The 18,576-nt window shown below is 39.8% G+C and overlaps 2 protein-coding genes across 16 annotated transcripts in view; both read left to right on the forward strand.

Annotated features, from left to right (window-relative positions):
• ehmt1a (euchromatic histone-lysine N-methyltransferase 1a) overlaps positions 1-4,868 on the forward strand; it is a 30,097-nt gene extending 25,229 nt beyond the window's left edge. The window contains exons 18-22 of the mRNA XM_015039153.1: positions 1,400-1,515; positions 2,080-2,166; positions 2,276-2,354; positions 3,504-3,679; positions 3,750-4,868. Of these exons, the coding sequence (XP_014894639.1) occupies positions 1,400-1,515; positions 2,080-2,166; positions 2,276-2,354; positions 3,504-3,679; positions 3,750-3,846 (555 nt within the window). The 3' untranslated portion in view covers positions 3,847-4,868. The remainder of the gene's footprint in view (positions 1-1,399; positions 1,516-2,079; positions 2,167-2,275; positions 2,355-3,503; positions 3,680-3,749) is intronic.
• Positions 4,869-6,349: 1,481 nt separating this feature from the next.
• The window catches only part of cacna1ba (calcium channel, voltage-dependent, N type, alpha 1B subunit, a), an 87,093-nt gene continuing 74,866 nt past the window's right edge, over positions 6,350-18,576 (forward strand). For 13 of the 15 annotated variants that reach the window (XM_015039160.1, XM_015039159.1, XM_015039167.1 and 10 more), the window contains exons 1-3: positions 6,350-7,117; positions 9,286-9,391; positions 11,328-11,467. In XM_015039160.1, the coding sequence (XP_014894646.1) occupies positions 6,858-7,117; positions 9,286-9,391; positions 11,328-11,467 (506 nt within the window). In that variant the 5' untranslated portion in view covers positions 6,350-6,857. The remainder of the gene's footprint in view (positions 7,118-9,285; positions 9,392-11,327; positions 11,468-18,576) is intronic. The other 2 variants (XR_001425827.1, XR_001425828.1) reach the window with 1 other exon arrangement.

Below are 18,576 nucleotides of genomic sequence, written 5' to 3' on the forward strand. Positions count from 1 at the left end.
ATTCATTAGCTCTCTCTTGGCCAATCTGTTCTCTCTTTCTCTCTTTCTCCCTCCTGTTCTCTTATTTTCTTGATTTCTCTGTTCATATCTACTTTGTGGTCATACAAGGCCTTGGACCTGTTTCTTTTGTCTCGCCTGCATGTTAGCCTTCCTCCCCTTTTGCTTTCATCTTCTTCCTTCTTCACCAAAGGATGGAGTTTCTCTGTCCTACAACATTATGGTGCTGCATTTAAGATTCTGCACATCTGATTTTTCCTTTTTCTTGTCTAATTTGGTTAGTTTTTAAATTAATTTTCAACATTCCATTTTGTTTGGTCATAGTTTGTTCTTTAATGTGTTTTGATTTCCATTCTATTCAATAATTAAAAAATGAGAATATTTGCAGAATAATTCAGCTGTAAAGTTAGGGCATTTTCTCAATAAACTCATTGGACTTGATTAGAAATCAGCGTGTCGGTGATCATTCCTTGTTCTGTGAAGTTTCTTCTGCTGTGCTCTGAATTCATTCCTTCTTGGAAGACTGAGTTTGGCTTACTCAGAGTTACTACAGTTGGTGCTTCGATTAAACAAAATAACTTAATAACTTAATAATTACATAAGCCAACAATTTTGATGCCACCATGTGAAGTTGGTACAACGTTTTTGGTTTCCAGAATGTTGATTCCCAACACCAATGGTCCAGATGTTTGTTTTTTCCTTCGTCTTGTGTGTGTGTGTGTGTGCAGCACAGCTCTTTTATCTGATAGATTTAAACATATGTAAATATAAACATACGACGGATCAATAATAGACTTGAAAAGTTATTTCTACTAAGTGGAGGTTGTTAGATTTTATACAGGAATTACATGGGATGAGAAAATAAAAATAATGCCTAAAGAAGGAGAAAGAAGAGAGAATAAAGGAAGGGCAAAACGATTATAATCATAATAGATGAATTTGTTGTTTATAGTATAAGTGAAAGTCATATATAATCTATATGAAGATAATTTTCCATTGAAACGTATTCAGTGAGTAAATTTGTCTGACATGTCAGACTGGCAGTGGTCCTCGTTTTCCAGTTTATAAGAATTTTCTTTTTTTTTAATGGTTAAAGCTATAAAGCATGAAAAATATTTATTTGAAGTATTTTGTAAAGTGTTTCCACGTAATTCAGACTAAACTAGACCCATTTTATGTATACTTTGAGCTATGTAGTGAATTCAGTGGAATATTTTATATTGAATAACCTGAAAATTATAATTTTTCCTCATATATGAGATATTATTGCAAGTTCTAATCCAGAAGTCATAATCCAGGTTTATAAATCAATTGAACATGATCTGTGATTCCACTGTGAAAATGCACATATTAATTCAGCTTTCTTTCAGTCACCTGTAGTAAGTTGTGTGTGTTTTCACAGGAGGGTCGGCTGCCTCTGGACTTCTGTCAGTGGGAGCCTCCGGTGCTGTTTGAGTGTAACCATGCCTGCTCCTGCTGGAGGACGTGTCGGAACCGTGTGGTGCAGAACGGACTCAGGTGGGACTGTCCTCAGAAAATCTGCTGCATCTAGAATTCCCTAACAGCTCAGTGTAGTTTGCCTCCATCCTGGTGTTTCAAATGTATGTTGACTGAGTTCTTCAGAAATGTTTGATATGTTTCTAAGGAACAGAAAAAGCTTCAAAAAGTTTTTTGTTGTTTTTTTTCAGTCACATAATCTAGTGAGAGACTCCTGCTTGTTCAGCCAGGTGCAAAATATCTTCAATCAGCTTCCTACAGATCCTCCACATCAGGACAACAAAGAGCTTTTGTCTTAGTTTTCATAAATAAGACAAAAATTCTTGTTTCATTTGGATAAAACTTTTAAATAACAGAAAATGTAGTTCACAAGCAGTTATGTGCAGGAACAGCTGTATTTTTGTGCTGTGGTGTTTTTGTATGATTTACAAAAATCAGTTATGTCACTTTAAAAGAAAAAAAAACAGATTGAAAGCTTTGACTGAGTGAGGAGGCAGATTAGAATCCTGGTATCAGAAAGCTCTGATATCTACTTCCCTTCCACCAACATGATGACATGATATTTATTTATATTGTTTGTTCCAGAGTCCGCCTGAAGCTCTACAAGACAGAGAAGATGGGCTGGGGAGTGAGGACCGTTCAAGACGTCCCACAAGGAACATTCATTTGCGAGTGAGGAGATGCTGACAGAAGAGCAATAATTAAATCCATTATTTCACTGCTAACACATAACGCTATAGAGCTGCAACATTCTAAGCTCTGCTTCTGGATACTTTAACAGGTACGTTGGCGAGATCATCAGTAATTCTGAGGCCGACAAGAGAGAGAATGACTCTTTCCTCTTCACCTTGGACAATAAGGTGAACTACATGCAGACATGTTGATAGGAAGCCCACACATTAGGGATGCTGAGCCCTGGAAACATTTCCTGCTTTCATGCATCTTTTGTGTACAGCATAATATTTTCTAGTGGAACCATGCTCCTTCCACTATAATGGGTTAGAGCGAAAGAACAAATGTGCATGCTCTAATATAAGTTTTTATAATTCAGAACATAACAGAATAATCTGTTTTTAACCAATGGAGAACTGAAGTATGTGTAACTATTTTTCTGAAGTGAAAACATAAGATGACACGTGTTGCTTTTGTAGCTTAACCAAGTAACTATGTTACCTTCAGTGGCTATAAAAATGCTGCATGGATCAAATATTATTTAAAAGAACTCCCTATGTAATGTAACGCCTTGAAACTGGGCCTTTAAAAACTCCTGCTCTTTCTGAAACTCTGCCTTCAGGAAGTCAGGAACATCTCTCCTGTATTAACCCTTTAACAATGTTTTTACCAGCATTTCACTGAGAAGTCCTATAATGAGCGCAGCATCAGGTGTTTGCTAATTGCTTCTGGCTAGTCTGAAGGAGCCAAGTGGGGGAGTCGCAGGGGAGAGCTTCTCTGTGAGGCGGAGGCTTGGAAGGTGGAGTTAGGCCCAAGCAGGTGGTGCTCTGTGAGAGCAGGTGTTGAGGCACAGCTGAATGGTTGCCATGGAGATTATGCGATTTCTCAGACATGCATGAAAGGATCAAGGCAACACTCCAGGCAGGTTTTTGATGAGGGAATAACATCATAACATGATATAAAGCTCAAAAAAGTTTAACCAGATCCACCGATTGATTGATCATCAAAGTGTGATTGAACATTTCCTATTAATGCAAAGGAGGAATTACAACAGCTATTGCCCAGGAGAGGCTGCCCTTTCCAGAACTGAGACTGGAAAGTGGTTGAAGTAGAGAAACCTGTAGCAAAGCTGCCTGTCCTCCTCAGAGTGGTCAACAGGTCAGTGTGTCTTATGACCATAACAGCTCTAGAGCTGACCTTTGGACCGATGAGACCAACATAACGTTTGTCCATTGTTTGCAGTTCTTTGTCTAGAGAACACCACTCTCCACAATAATTCTCCATTTAGAACAAGGCAAGTCGTGACTGTGATGCTGTTGGGTCATGGTCTTATTTAGGTAGGGGAGCCATACTGCATCGATGCCAGGCTCTACGGCAACATTGGTCGCTTCATCAACCATATGTGTGAGCCCAACCTGATAGCTGTGAGGGTGTTCACCGTGCACCAAGACCAGCGCTTCCCAAGAATAGCCTTCTTCTCAAGTAGACCCATCAAAGCTGGAGAACAGATCGGGTGAGTTCCTGCTAAAATCCTTTCCTTGGCTCTCTCTGGCATTCTTGGATAATAATTATTTTGTCTCTAGGATTGACTATGGCGACAACTACTGGAGGGTGAAAAGCAAGTTCTTCAGCTGCCTGTGTGGTTCTCCCCAGTGCCATCACTCAGCTGCAGGCAGATAGAAGCTGTTCCATTTTGCCTCCATCAGCAAATGATGGAGCAGTCAGAACTCCAGAACCATGGAGCATGTTTGGTTTGGCTTGGAAAATGAGTTTATGTTTTAGGTTTCGTCTTAGTTCCCTGTCCATAAAGTCCATCTCAGCACAAACCACTTGATTGAGCTGAGTGTGTGCTCTTCTGTAGTGAACTTCTACTCTGGTTTGCACTAAAGTTCTGTGCTGTTGCTTTTTCCTTTTACATGTGTCTTATTGATACATATGACAGCTGTGTTTCTACTTTATTGGTCTTTGTGCTTCATTTGACTGGCAGTGAAACATCTTTTTTTTTTTTGTACAACACACTTTTTTTTGTTGTCTTGAGACGTCAATGTTAAAACGATGAAACTATCACCTCCCATCCACTGTGAAAGTCTCTGAGCAGGAGTTATCAGACCGTGGTGCATGGTGTCTGCTGTCTTAACATTTTTAGATGTGCATTCAGAACTTTTGATTGAAGTGCATAGGTTAAGCGTGCCAATATCTAATGAGTCATCAATATGTAAGAAAGTACCAGGGAAATTTTAACTTGAAGGTCTTTCTGTTGTGAAGTTTTTTAAATGTTTGTCATGTTTTTATACCGACTTTCCAAAACTGCTGTCTGTAATTTATTTTGGTTATATCTGTATTCTTATTGTGGGAGATTTCAGCATTTAATAATTAATGTTCAAGTTAGAATTGCAAAAGCACTCTGGAACATTGCAGACCAACTTTAACAAAAGAGATATTCTGAATCTGCTCATTTCCAAAGGTCTGAATGTAACTCGTGTGACTGCAGCTGGTTTTGTTCTGTCTGAAGCTGATTGGTGAGACATGTAGCAGAAGTCTGAGCTGAAATCGTAGTGCAGGTGAACCCGAACCAGATAGAGAAGAGCTAAACTAAATTCATTTTCATTTTTATAAATAGTTGTCATATTGTTACCTTGAGGAAAAAAGTGAGATATTTCTCATTTTCTGACTGCAATAAAAACGATCTTGATGCTCACACTGTTTACTGATCCCTCCAATGACTTGCCTTTTTTAAATAAAATTCAGAGAATAAGAGGGGCCGTAGTTATTCCCACCACTAGTAAACAGATTATGTCTCCTGCCTCAAACAGTTTTGGGGCATTTTAGATGACTTTAATCCAGTGGTGCCCAAACTCGGTCCCTGAGGCCCGGCATCCTGCATGTTTTAGTTCTCTCCCTGGTGGTGGTAACAACCTTTTCAGCAAGTCAATGTTCTGTTTGGCCTTTTAATGAGACATCGTTTGGTTAAACCAGGGAGAGAACTAAAACATGCAGGATGCCGGCCCTCGAGGACCGACTTCGGACACATCTGCTTTAATCCACTGACTTATGAATAAGATATTCAACAATGGATGTTTTTATTTTATTTTTTACCCTTTATGACTTTTACAATCAATTGTGATTATTTTTTGTCAAATTTAAAACTGATTTCTATATTAAAAAAAAGACATATGTGACAAAAATAAATATTGCATAAATATTCACCCCTTTAAGTCCATACGCTCCTTTGGCTGCAGTCACAACATGGAGTCTGAGTGTTCTCCACATCTGTGTGTTTTAAGGAACAGTTTTACAAGCTGTTCCTTGTAAAACTGTCCAGTCTGTCAGGAGGCCTTTTCAAGTCGGCCGCTCCAGAACATCCAGCTTGTTGGTTTTAAACCTCTGAGATTGATCCGTTCCTTAAGTGCCCAATTCTAAACTGACACTACAGGTTGGTGCACTGTTCAAATTTATAATTTGCAATGCAGTTTTTTTTGTACAACTGGATATGAATTGAGGCATTAAGGGGTTAACTATTTTTTAGTTTATTTGCTCATATATGTAATTCAATGTTGCTAAGGAAACAGGATGGCCACATGTGGTACCAGAGGTTTTAAAATGTAGTTTGTCCACAGGAACCAGATGTGTCCTAAAGCAGAACCCTGAGGGACTTGAACCTTTTACAACCTTTGACCTTTCTATTCTTGGCTGTTGTTCTCCTGTGAACCAGCTGTTCTTACCTGGATCACTTTATATAATGTGGGATTATTTACCTAATGTGTTAATTTGTTGTTGGAAAATAACGTTGTAAACTTGACTCATTTATGACTCAATGATTTATGAATGCAGGGGTTGGATTCATAAATCCAATTGGTGTGAGATGCTTTTCATTTAGATTCATTTTATTTATTTCATTAAACTCAAGTATGAAAATATAAGTAAACAAAAAGGAACAGCTCTTATTCTGATAGTTGATGATGGGATAAGTTTTTGTACTATGTGGCTCGCGCCCTTCCCTGTTGCTATGGAAACAGGGTCGGTCCAGGTGGAGCCACTGGCTGGCGTCTGTCAGCCACATGGGGGTATGGATGAGCGGCGCTGGGGAAAGTGGAGTCTACATTATTCTTAAAGGAGGTTTCGTGGAATCGAGCGGCCGAGCCGTGATTCCTCTGCGGAAGACGGATCGTCTGAAGGCGGCGTGTTTTTTCAGCTTCCGTGGGGAGCGGCAGCTCCAAGAAACACACACTCCTCATTCAACTCGACGCGGACTGGAGCCTCCCGGAGGAGGAAATGCGGCTGTTTCTGGGCGTTCTTCTTAGGCTGGGGATCACAGACTGACTGAAGCCCGGCTCTGCAGTCAAACAGCTGGGAAGTTGTTTTCACTGGATGGATGGATCTGTCTCCTCTGAGGAGCGGGGCGGGCAGCCGGAGGAGCAACACCCAGGAAAATGATGCATCATGGAGGGGCAGCCGCTGAACTTTGAGCAACAAATTCACCTCGGAGCTGCCGGCGGCATGGGGAGCCGCGGAGACCAAGAGCTGTCGGAGCGACCCTGAGGAGCCACTCTCATTGCTTTGCTGGATCTTCTTGCTGACTCTGTCAGTGAGGACCTGCCGGGGGACGGTGCAGCAGGCTCTGCTGTGATGCTTCATCTCCATTCCTGTTCTGTCAGTGTCGGTGTCTCCAGCAAGATTTTCGTAGTCTCAGAATGGCTCGTTTTGAAGACGACGCGTCCAGCCGCTTCAGAGGCAGCGGCCCCACGGGGCCAGCCAGAGGGGCCAACCGGCAGCCGGGGCCTCCGGGGGGCCAGAGGATGTACAAACAGACCATGGCTCAGAGAGCCAGGACCATGGCTATTTACAATCCCATTCCAGTCAAACAGAACTGCCTCACCGTCAACCGCTCCCTGTTTATCTTTAGCGAGGATAATATCATTCGGAAATATGCCAAAAAGATCACAGAATGGCCATATCCTTACTGTGTGCAGCGCAGACCTCAGTCAGAAACATGTTATTAGGAGCATTCATTGTACAGTTAGGTCTCATGATGTCTGCAGCCTCATTCAGTATAAATTATAAAGGAACAGGTAGCTGCTGCTGCTGCTGCTGCTGGGGGTTATTTGGCTTTCAGCCACAGAAATACATCTGCTGTTAACATTTCTGCACATATTATTCACATCATCTTTTAACATAAAACAGCCTCAGTCCATCATATGGGCCGTTCTGGAAGCCAGGCTGTGCTGCAGTGTTCTATTCTGTGAAGGTGTGTTTGTTTTGATTGTCTTTGGTGTTTCATGAAACATACATTTATGAACTGGGTTTGGCTTCAGAACTGAGGATAAAGGCTGGTGTTTGGTGAGTTTCTCGGTGAGGATGGAGGATCTCGGTCCCTCTGGAGCTGCTGGCTGCCGTCAAACAGCAGCTCTCCTCATGGGTGTGACTCAAAGAAACAAACAAGCTGCGCTCACAGATTCATTTGTCAGGATGTCTGAACAAACTGCTGCTGACATGGAGTAGCTGCTGTCTGCTGTGATCCAACAGTCAGGCTTCAAATCCTACTAAAAGAATGATTGATCATTTACAGTGCTGTGAAGAAGTGCTTCCCCTCATGCCCCTGTTTTTGGTTTGATTTTCCTCAAATAAATTCTGCTGTCAGACTCTGTCAATATAGGCCAATCCAGTTGTTTTCAAAAATTATTATTTAATCATTAATGATGGGGGGAAGTGATCTAAACAACCCCAGCCCAGTTATAACATTATAACTCCCCCTTGTGAAATGAGGAAGTGAATACAATGTAGTGGAAGGACTTTTGATTAATTTTTATTGAGGATGTGGATCTTAAGGGACTAATCACAACATGCAGATATTTAGCACTGATGCATGTAAGGTTAGAGTTTAACTTTCTGCGTTTTCCGTATCAAGGCTCTCAGATTAAAGAAAATGTGGTCAGATTGGTAGTAGGAGAGAATACTTTAGCCTTGTTTGTGTGCTATTATAAGTCAGAAGTGTCCTAATTTTGAACTATAGTGTCCACCATTACTTTGGGTTCACATTGCATTCTGGTTCAGTGATGTAACATTCATGACCAGTCAGTGCAGAGGAGAGGTTTTTATATTGGCACAACTTTTACCAGACCGAGCAAAACATTGAGTTGGTGCCAGTTGCTGCTGCTTCCTTCAGAGTGGATTCCAGTCAAAAGGCATCAGGGGAAGCAATACAGTGATGCACAGTCAACACAGCTTACTAAAGTTACATAGGGAGCAACAGCATCTTCCTGACAGACACTGCTGTGCCTTCAAATATTCATATGATATCTTTACTACTAACTAATGCTGACAGTAAAGAGTTCATTTGTTATTTTTTATAGTTAAGTTCCCATGTAAATTGTATATCTGTCTCTGGCTCACTTGGATTTTCATATTTGCAAACAGTTTCTGTGGCTGCTTCTACCTGAATCACTGCCTACAAAAGGATGCAGCGCAGCATCTTGGTCATCCTGCTCAGTGGGTATCAGGATGGTGGCTAAGATTTCCTCTGGACTGATTCCCACTGAACTTCCAGATCCTGTAACTCATTGCTCATCTTGACACTAATCTGTGTTCAGATGAACAATTTTGGCACAGATTGTCAAGATTGCTCAATGTTGACAATTCTTGACAAACACGAGCATAAATTCACATAAATGAAACAATCTCAAGAGCTTTTTGACTGAAGGCTGTTTGTGAAAAAACAGATTCTAAGACTTTATCTGTTTGCATATATTCTATGTCACTATAACCTGAAAAGCTTTTTGACATTAGTGGATTTACATCATAATGTCAAGATATAAATAGTTCAGCTGGTAATCCAGAGAGGATGCTGAAATAACGCTGGTGTTGCCATGTGATGCAGGTGAACACATGTTGCTTCTTACAGCAGCTGTTTGCTCTGCTCTGTTGACTCATCCTGTTGTTACCTGCTAGCATGATACTAGCTCACATTTATTGGTAGTGAGAAACTGAACCAAGAGCTCCCTTTTAGAAGCTAACTGAAAGTGATATGCTAGTTGAATGTGTCTTAGTTTCAGCTGCAGAGAGATCATTTCCAGCTCTGTTATGTTAGCTCATCCTTTCACCAAACATCCTTAACACTGGCACTCCGTTCGAGTACATGATCCTGGCCACCATCATAGCAAACTGCATTGTTCTGGCCTTGGAGCAACACCTGCCAGCTTTGGACAAAACTCCGCTGTCAGAACGTTTGGTGAGTATTACACTTCTCCCACTGCAACATGCAAAACTTCTCTAAGTGGACCAGATCCAGACTAGACCCCCGTTTTTGTTTTGTTAGCTTGGTGTCTGTCTGCAAGTTCTTTAACTGCCAGTGATCCTCATTCCTAGTCTCACCAGCAGAGTCACACCGCCTCCTTAGTGCTTCAGGTGAGGCTGAACCCTGCAGAGCTGCTTCTGATCTCCCCTGTGTGCCATTATGTCAGGTTACCCCTGCTGTACCCTAATCCCCCCCGACAGCCCTCTGGTTAAAGCTTTCCATTAAAGAAGCTAGTGCTGTGAGCCCTCCTGTGCAGGCAAAGAGCTGATGAACTGTGGATCACAGTGATAGCACCGACTGTCCCTCAGCAGGATGGGTTAAAGGCCTGATGTCAGACTGTTTCTTTCCATCAGTTCTCATACGTAACAATTTAGACAAGCAAACAATGTGGAGACAAAAAGAGAGGATGCTGTGTTTCTGCTTCTGTTTCTCAAGTAGATGTAAAAGGACAGCTTTAATGGGTTTTCAGACTCAATATCTGGTACAATATTTAAATGTTTTTCTTTTCCAAAGACTCATTTATTAAACTGCTGGAAGATTAATAATACTTATTTAAGGTATTAATTAATACATTAAATGAGGACTTTGTTATTTTAAAGTCAAAATGCCACCACTGGTCTCAATGGCAATGAGAGGTTTCCCTAGAACTGGTTCTGGTGCTAATCAGAACCAGTTCCTCCTGTTTCCACCAGTGTAGAACCGGTTCCATGACAAAAACTGACCTTCACAAATCAACAACCTATTGGTTCAACTTGTACATTCCTGAATTAGTTTTTCTTTTAGTATGCTTAATGTAAGACACTAATAATAAAACCACTGAATTTCATTTTCTATAAAGAGTCAGGTTAGATAACAAGTTCACTGCCTGTCATCTGTTATATGAGGCTCTGTGCAAGAGATACAGATGTTTTTGTTAAACTAACACTGTAAAGTAGTAATTATTTGTTTTGAAAAATCATCTGTGAGTGCTGTATCTACCTGAACTTTGAATACAGAGTTGTAGGAAAGATGATGCAGTTGCTTTGTGCATTTCTGTGAAAACTTCCTGCTCAAGGAACCACAACAGCAAAGGAGCTTGTTTTTGTCTCACTCTGTCATGATTCTGTTTTCATCAAACTTCAGGTGTCTTGCTAAAAACCTGATGACTAAGAGGAAGCACATATACTGTGTTCATGAAAATCTAGCATAGCCTTCCTGTTGAACTCTGCTTGAAGAAAAATTTCACTTCCAGAACAGTTTTGCCTTTCTCCCATCCACACGGATTTGCCGATCTAATCGGCAAACAGAAGAAGCTGGGAATGATGATGTCAGTTTTCTGTGCTGCTCTAGAATTGTAGTCTACATGTAGTTTTGACAATGACAGCAGAGGAAGTGACTGAAGTTGTTCAGTCCAACGTATTTGGAAACATTGGCCAAGTTTCCAAATATTGATCTAACATTAACAGCAGCCTCATTCAGATCAGGTCTTCTGTCTTAGTAGTGGACGATGGTCATTTCTGGTAAGCTTTCTAGCATCCACCTGGGGGATTCACATGTCATGGGCAAATGTTAGCAATTGGATAAAATTTAAAACCTCAACAGAGTCCATGTCTCCAGGAAACAGTTGTTTCTCAAGCAAACAAAGGGCTGGTTTTTATCAGGCCATGGAAAACCCAAACTGAATGTGTTGATAAAATCTTTAGTGCAGCCAAACATGGTGTAAAGTTCTGAAATACTGGGACTATGTCAAATGTTTCATTTTTCTAACTATAGCACGTTCTGATGAGTTTCGTGCAACTAAAAGTGGAAGATAAACAGATTCTAGAATGTGCTCTTGTTAAAGATATTATCTGTAACTTACTAACTCCAATTCTTCTTGTTTCCATTCCAGGATGACACAGAGCCCTACTTTATTGGAATATTTTGCTTTGAGGCAGGCATCAAGATCATTGCCTTGGGTTTTGCTTTTCACAAAGGCTCCTACCTACGTAATGGCTGGAATGTAATGGACTTTGTGGTGGTCCTAACAGGGTAAGTAGCACTGGCCTAATGTAATGGCTTCCACAGCTGGTAACTGACAGTGCTGATGGGCAGCAGTGATTAACGAGGGGAGGGGCAGCTTCGCTCTGTGTATGGGTGTGTGTTGCCTTTGTAATGATTGGTAAAGCCAAGCTGTTCCAGATGAAGGATGTTTTCTTCCGGTCTGAATAAACTGAGTCCTAATAAGATGGTATTATCTGCATTAGATGTTTAGAGCTCCGAGGAAACACGGTGCTCACATCGCAGAAATGATCAAGATGCATATGTTTCAGAGTTTATGATGATTCCTGATATTTTTCAGAGGAAACAATGTTGTGTTATTGAGAATTCCTGTCAGTTATTGAGTACTGTTCAGGGTTCATGTCAGAGGCCTCTGGATCAGCTGCTTCCTGCAAACGTTGCAGGAAACACTAGAACTGTGTTTAGTCACTGATCTGCACATAGAACCTTCTTGCAGTGCTATCCACTGCAGAACAATGAGGATGAACATTGTTATAACGATCACCATGCATAGTAATATCTATATTATTGTCCATAATGGTTCATTTTATTGTTTCTATTACTACACTGTTGCTGAAGGTATTACCTGTTGTTACTGGGGTAGCAAAATCTTATGAAAACATTATATCTCCCATATTATTCCTGAAGTTTGCAGTAATATTATTAATTGTGATAAGATCACATTTTCCTCATTCTTCTGTCTTATCTATCATCACCTTATTGGGTCTCTGTGGGCTTTAGGGTCTCAGCGGCCAGGAGCTCTGAGCTCATCTAACAGGCCAGATATATTACTGACATACAGACGGCTTCAATAACCTACCAAATATGTCTGCCTTTGTGATTTAGGAGTTGCACACATTAATGTAACGACCAATAAATGAATAAGTAAATAAATAAATACAGTTTGAGCTTAGATACGCAATTTTGTTAATTGTCATTTCTATTTCTTTTACTGTTTTTATACAACTATTTGCCCACTCATTTGTACTCCTTTAAAGGCTATAATAATAATAATAATAATATAATTATTATTATTATTATTTATTTATTTCTGTCGTGCTGGAGTGGATTTTCTGTACATAACCCCTGCTGTCTGTTCCCTTGATGCATCTCTTTGAAATGTATTTCTACATGTATTGGATTAATTTCCTTGATTCTAAGTTTAAACTCCACATGCAGCTTCAAAAATATTTAAATCACATTCAAAGCTTTATGCTGTCTTTTGTTGCTTTGTTTCCCTCCCAATCAAATAAGATAATAAATGGACAATACTGACTGTTATACCATTTTGTAGACGCTGAAAAATATTTTTCGTCATTCTTTATTTTTCTGATAAGAAATCCTAGAAATAAATCATGCCATGTTCTATTTTTACTAACAATATTTAATCTTTAAGGAGTAAAGCTTTCTTGTGTTTTCAGTGTTGTAAACAGACATCCTCCCCTGGGGCCGGATGAGAAAACTGCAAGAGTAGTGTTGTGTATGAGGAGAGACAGATCAGAGAAGGCTGTGTGTGTGTGTGTGTGTGTGTGTGGGTGGGGGGTGATGGCAGTGGCAGAGGATACTGTTATGCTGTAAAAAGTCCCAGAGCGACGGCTGGACTCAGCAGGGAACTGCTCAGTTTGTCTTACATGATGCTTTTGGATTTATTTGAACCATCCTGGGTTTGTACCAAGAGCCTCGCTGCAACAAGCAGAGCAGCAGGCCAATTCCCAAACACCTCATTATACCTGCTGCTCCTCCCACTGCAAGTCATCTGAGTTTTCATTCCCACTAGCTGAACACAAAGGGAGGCACTCACTGGAAAATGTTAGAAACACACAGGATCCACAAAAATGTCTGCTCCTGCAGTCCTGTATAGATGTGTGCTTTTTATGTTTCTGTTTTAAGAAACTATTTTTCACAGGTCTGGAGATCTGATTGAAATGTCTGTGATATACTTTATTAATATAACGATGACAGGGAAACAGCTTCTTTATGAATAAATAATGAAAGTAGCATACTGGCTTTTGAGGGCGGTCAGCACTGAGCCTCTTGATTCAACTCAGCTCATCTGGCTCACTAAGTCTGTCTCTTCTGAGACATTCAGTGCTCAGCAACCTTTGATCTGCATTATTACAATAAGAGAGCAAAGTGTATTTGGCCTTTAAACTCAAAGCAGCACACTTTTACTTTCCCCTGCAGATTGACCACAAACAGCTGGCTATCATCTGTTTGGCAGAACCTTATAACACACTATGTGTCCAAATGGACGGTTGTTAAGACACTGGACTGCAGTCATAAATGCTGCTGTAGCTGATGGGATGGTTCATAACTTTTGAGGTAGTTTTAAGCCCAAAATTATTCACACCTTAGGCAGACAGATATTTTCAGTCAACCAAGAAGGAAATAAGCAGCATTTCCCAAAAGATAACCACAATGTTCAAGTTGTTGTTGAGACACCTCTGAATATGAAATGAGGAAAAATGAATGCACATAAAAATCATCCATGAGTTCACTTTTTATGTTGCATGCACATATGAACACTTTAATCTTTCTAACCAAAGATTAATAACAACAACAAAAAGCTGTTGAATGTTTTATTTTGCATATTTTTCTTGATAAATTGTGACATTTCAACAACTATAAACACTACAGGAGCAAAGCAGGACCACTGTTTGTCCAGAAGCTTGTTTGGATCCAAAGTCTCACTTTATCCTGATCGCAGGGCGTAGACTCCCTCGCTAATACAACCGTGTTTCTTTATGAATGAAATCCAGAGTGATTTTGGTGATCTTTCCCAGTAAAACATTTAATCAAAGTAAGAGTGAAAATGAAAAAGAAACTAGAAGACTCCCAGCAGCTGGTCAGACTGCGGCCAAGTGGAGCTCATTTCAGCTGATTTTAAATCTGCCTGAATTCAGCAGTTAGCAGAAGAAGAAGAAACTATAGAGAGTCCACTGATAATATACAGCATTACACAGTTTGACCTTGTACTTGTTCCCCTTAGATCTTTTAGGCATTTTTGAGAGTATTAAAAATTTTAGTATAATTATCACCGCAGTGTTAATATTCGACTTTGCATCAACTAAATATTCTTTTAGAATATCTTGCTGCACTTCCTGTTTGCTGACTTGTACAGCACACAAAGTTACAAAAATGGCAACATGTACAACTGGTGTGGCCGACAGAACGCAATCCTCTCTGACAGGCACACGGCGTTTCTGACAGCATGCCCTGGAGGAAGAGAGGAGCAGCAGGCATTAAGCAACTATCAGGCTGAGACGTATTCTGCAGGATCATTTCAAAATAACAGTACAGTAACAATGAGTGATGAGAACAGTAAAGCTGACTAATCTTCATGGGGTAATAAGTATTTCAAATCTTGTAAAGGTCTGATCTAATAATACTCCTTAAATAATTATAAAAAGTTGATTTCTTTTTTCTACTTTCTTCTCAACCTTAAAATGTGTCTGACTGTACAACAAAATCCATGCACATTTATTTAGACCAACCAATCAAGCCTTTTGGACTGTGGCAGGAGGTCAGAGGACCCAGAGAGAACCCACACATCCAGGGGGAGAATATGCAAAGACCCCAGACTGATCTGAACTCAAAACCTTCTTGTTGCCAGGCAATGATGCTACCAACTGCACCAATGTGCAGCTCATACAACAAAATGTTTATGGTAAGACATAGCTCAAAGATGTAGTGCTGGGTAGAAAATGTAACAGTGAGCCATATCACAATATTTTCATGTTCTTTACTAACCCATGATGGCCGCTTTGTGCAAACAGAAAAAAAGATCTAATTTACTAAGACATTTTAGCTAAATCGTATGTTCACTTATTGTAAGTAGCCTTTATGGCCTGAATGATTAGTAATTGTTTACTTTATTTACTATCTCTTCACATGACTAGACGCATGGAAAGGGAAGGCACAGGGAGCAGCAGCGTCTTTTGATTTGGTTAATGACAAACATACAGAAGCAACTTCTACCAGTTGCAAATCACCTTGTTCTTGTTGCTGATTACCAAACTGAAAGCGGTTGGTCAACCTAACAAATGTCTAAAAATAAAAAAAAAATCTGCAAAAATCCTTCCAAATGCACATCATCCACTACTAGAAAGAGGAGTCAATCTTAAAATTGCAGTGTTATGTAATAACAACTATTGTGAGCTTATGTCATTTTATGTTATTCCCTCATCAAAATCATACCTGGAGTGTTTCATTTATTCTTTCATGCATGTTTGAGAAATTCTTCGCCACTAGAACAGATAACCTCAAAAACACTTAATCTCACCAAGCACCGCCTTTTCCACAAAGTTCCTCCTCAGAGCTGCAGTCTCCATCACACCAGCAGATGGACCACAGTGTGCACTTTCTATGGAGGTCGTTCTTTTAGTTTTTAAAACTATCACTGGTCAGAGCTAGAAAAACGTGAAGCCAACTGATTCTGGTTATTTTTGACTCAGCTTCGGAGTGTATCCAAGTCTGCATCAGCTGAGATTCTAGGTTCCTTTCCTTCATATACTCTGATATTATGATTTTCCTTTATCTTCCAAAGCCAAAAATGAGCCTAAAACATAATCAGAAAGTTTGTCCAAATCCTTGCAACGTTGGATTATGTTTTAGGATGAGCTTCTCCAGGCAGACAGAACCAAAGTCAGTGACAGTTGTTAGATTAACAACTGCTTTGGTTTTTCTAGATCTCAAACAATGTTTTATGTAATAATTCCATAGAATGCAAAAAAAATATCAATATTTTTTATATGCAATACTCAATATACAATGCAATATGAGAGTTCCAGGGAGATTTTTCTCAACTGTAGTATTTATGAGCTGTGGGAGAATATGTGTATGTTTGTGTGTGTGCATGCGTGTGCGTGTGTGTGTGATGTTGGGAGCAGCCCAAGCAGGCCTTTATTGAATTGGTGTTCAGCAGACTCATATGATAACCGTAATTGAAGGGCTGGGCCGTGGATGGAGGCCATTACAGCAGCGGTCTGGACATCTTATCAGGGCTGCGCTACACTGATAGCTTCTGCAGTGTGGTCAGGGGAGGCAGCTAATCCTCATAGAGACTGTAAAGAGCTCCACATTCATATACACTAAAACATGTATCAACACACATACCAACAATAACAAATCACTATTTCAAGCCTCATGGCAATTAGAGAACAGCAATGACTCACTAAGAACTGAGTTCTTTAGATGTGACAGCTGGACCGATTTGTGTTGCAAGTTGCTAAGTTTCAAATTTAGCAATAAAGAACATCTACTTTACCATTAGTCCAAGTCCATGTGCAATATTATTAAAAGTTAGCTTCAGATCATTACCCTCAGCTTCATACTGTTTTCATATTAGAAACCAAAGGTTTGAAGAGAACCATATCAGTTAGTTATTGTTAACTTTAAGAATCTGCAAAAATCACACAAAAAATTGTGTGTGGGCTTTTCTGAGTTATACATGTTTTATATCTATTACATATAATTTTCTATCAGATTTGTCTATGATTCATTAAAGTTTACTCTGGGGTACTGCGATGGTGCAAGGGAAAAGCACAACCTGCATATGGAGACTTTAGTCCTCAACTTGGACGTCACAGGTTCGAGTTCCAGCCTGATGACCTTTGCTGCATGGCTTCACCTCTCTCTCTTTTTACCTACTTTCCTGTCAATTCACTAACAAATAAAGGCCTCTAGAGCCAATAGAAGCTTTTAAAAAATAAACATTCCTGATATCAGGCTGTGCAAAGATCTAATGGTGGAACTTTGTTTTACATTGTCATGTTTTTCTGGTTCAGTTCAATAGTCCTCACACTGTGAGTGTTGGAGCCTTTCAATATAACCTTGTAACTTGTCACATGACTCATGACAAGTTGTGTGACGAGTTACATGACTTGTCACTGAACCAGGTTCTGCTTCTGCTGGAGGTTTCTTCCTTTTTATAGGGGAGTTTTTTTCTCTCTGCTGTCACTGCATGCTTGATACAAGGGACAGCTGAAAATCAACAACACAAGCCACACTGCACTCCATGTAGGGTGACTGATAGATTCTTTGTTTTGACTGATTTAAAACATAACAGACAGCTTGGTAAAGAGAGAATCTTCTTTATTTTATAACTCTCTTGTATCATTTGTCACCTACAATTAACTAGACTTACTAACTTTAAACCTTGTGTTGTCTTGTGGGTCAAAAGAGACCCAGTAGCATGTTTAGCTGTAGAAAAAATACCTTAAACTATCTTTTTCCGACTTGAAATTTTATGACTTTTCCTAAATTGACCCCATCATTAAAAAAAGTGACCCTTTGTTTTTGTTTATATTTCCATGTGGGCTGAGCACCACTAGGGTCCAAAAATTGTCTTATGGGTCATTTTGGACCGGTGAATTATAAAACCATTTAAACACCAAAAAAAAAAAAGAGTTCAACACACACAAACTTTCTCTAATATATACACACACACCACCCCACAAAAACACCTGCACACACACCACTCCCCCCCTCCCCCCACACACACACATATCAAAGAAACTGGATTGATGTACGAATTAAACTTGCATTTGACCTGCACTCTCAATCAGCAGCTAATCCCTCACATCACACAAGTTCCCAAACAAAACAAAAAATAATCTCAGACATAATAAAATCACATTGGGTATAGAGGATATGAAGGTATGCTGAATCTGAGAACCACTAGTTGGTTCCTTGCTGAAGCCATGAATAGACGTTTCACTAACAGCTGCTACGTTGTATGTTTGCACATACTGATCTACATGGGATCTTCAGCATAAGAAGTTGAACATCTTATGTTGAACAAATTCTTGTACTGAAGATATTCAACGTAGGAGCGTCTTCATACGGAGAAGAACATCTACATGTATGAAGATTTTCTTGAACATCTTGTGTTGAACATTTTGTGTTCAATGTGGGATTTTCATCTTAAGTTCACTGTAGGTTAGGAAGGATAGGATGATCTTGGTCTCGTGTTGAAGAAGTTTATCATGAAAGCTTCTTTATAAGATGAAGAACATTTCCATCGCATGGAGATGTTCTTCATCTTAAGTTCAACATGGGGTGGTAAGGATAGGATGATCTTGGTCTCGTGTTGAAGAAGT

Source organism: Poecilia latipinna, unplaced genomic scaffold (genome assembly GCF_001443285.1).
Source record: "Poecilia latipinna isolate Pla-1442-1.1 unplaced genomic scaffold, P_latipinna-1.0 Scaffold463, whole genome shotgun sequence".
Lineage (NCBI taxonomy): Eukaryota > Metazoa > Chordata > Actinopteri > Cyprinodontiformes > Poeciliidae > Poecilia > Poecilia latipinna.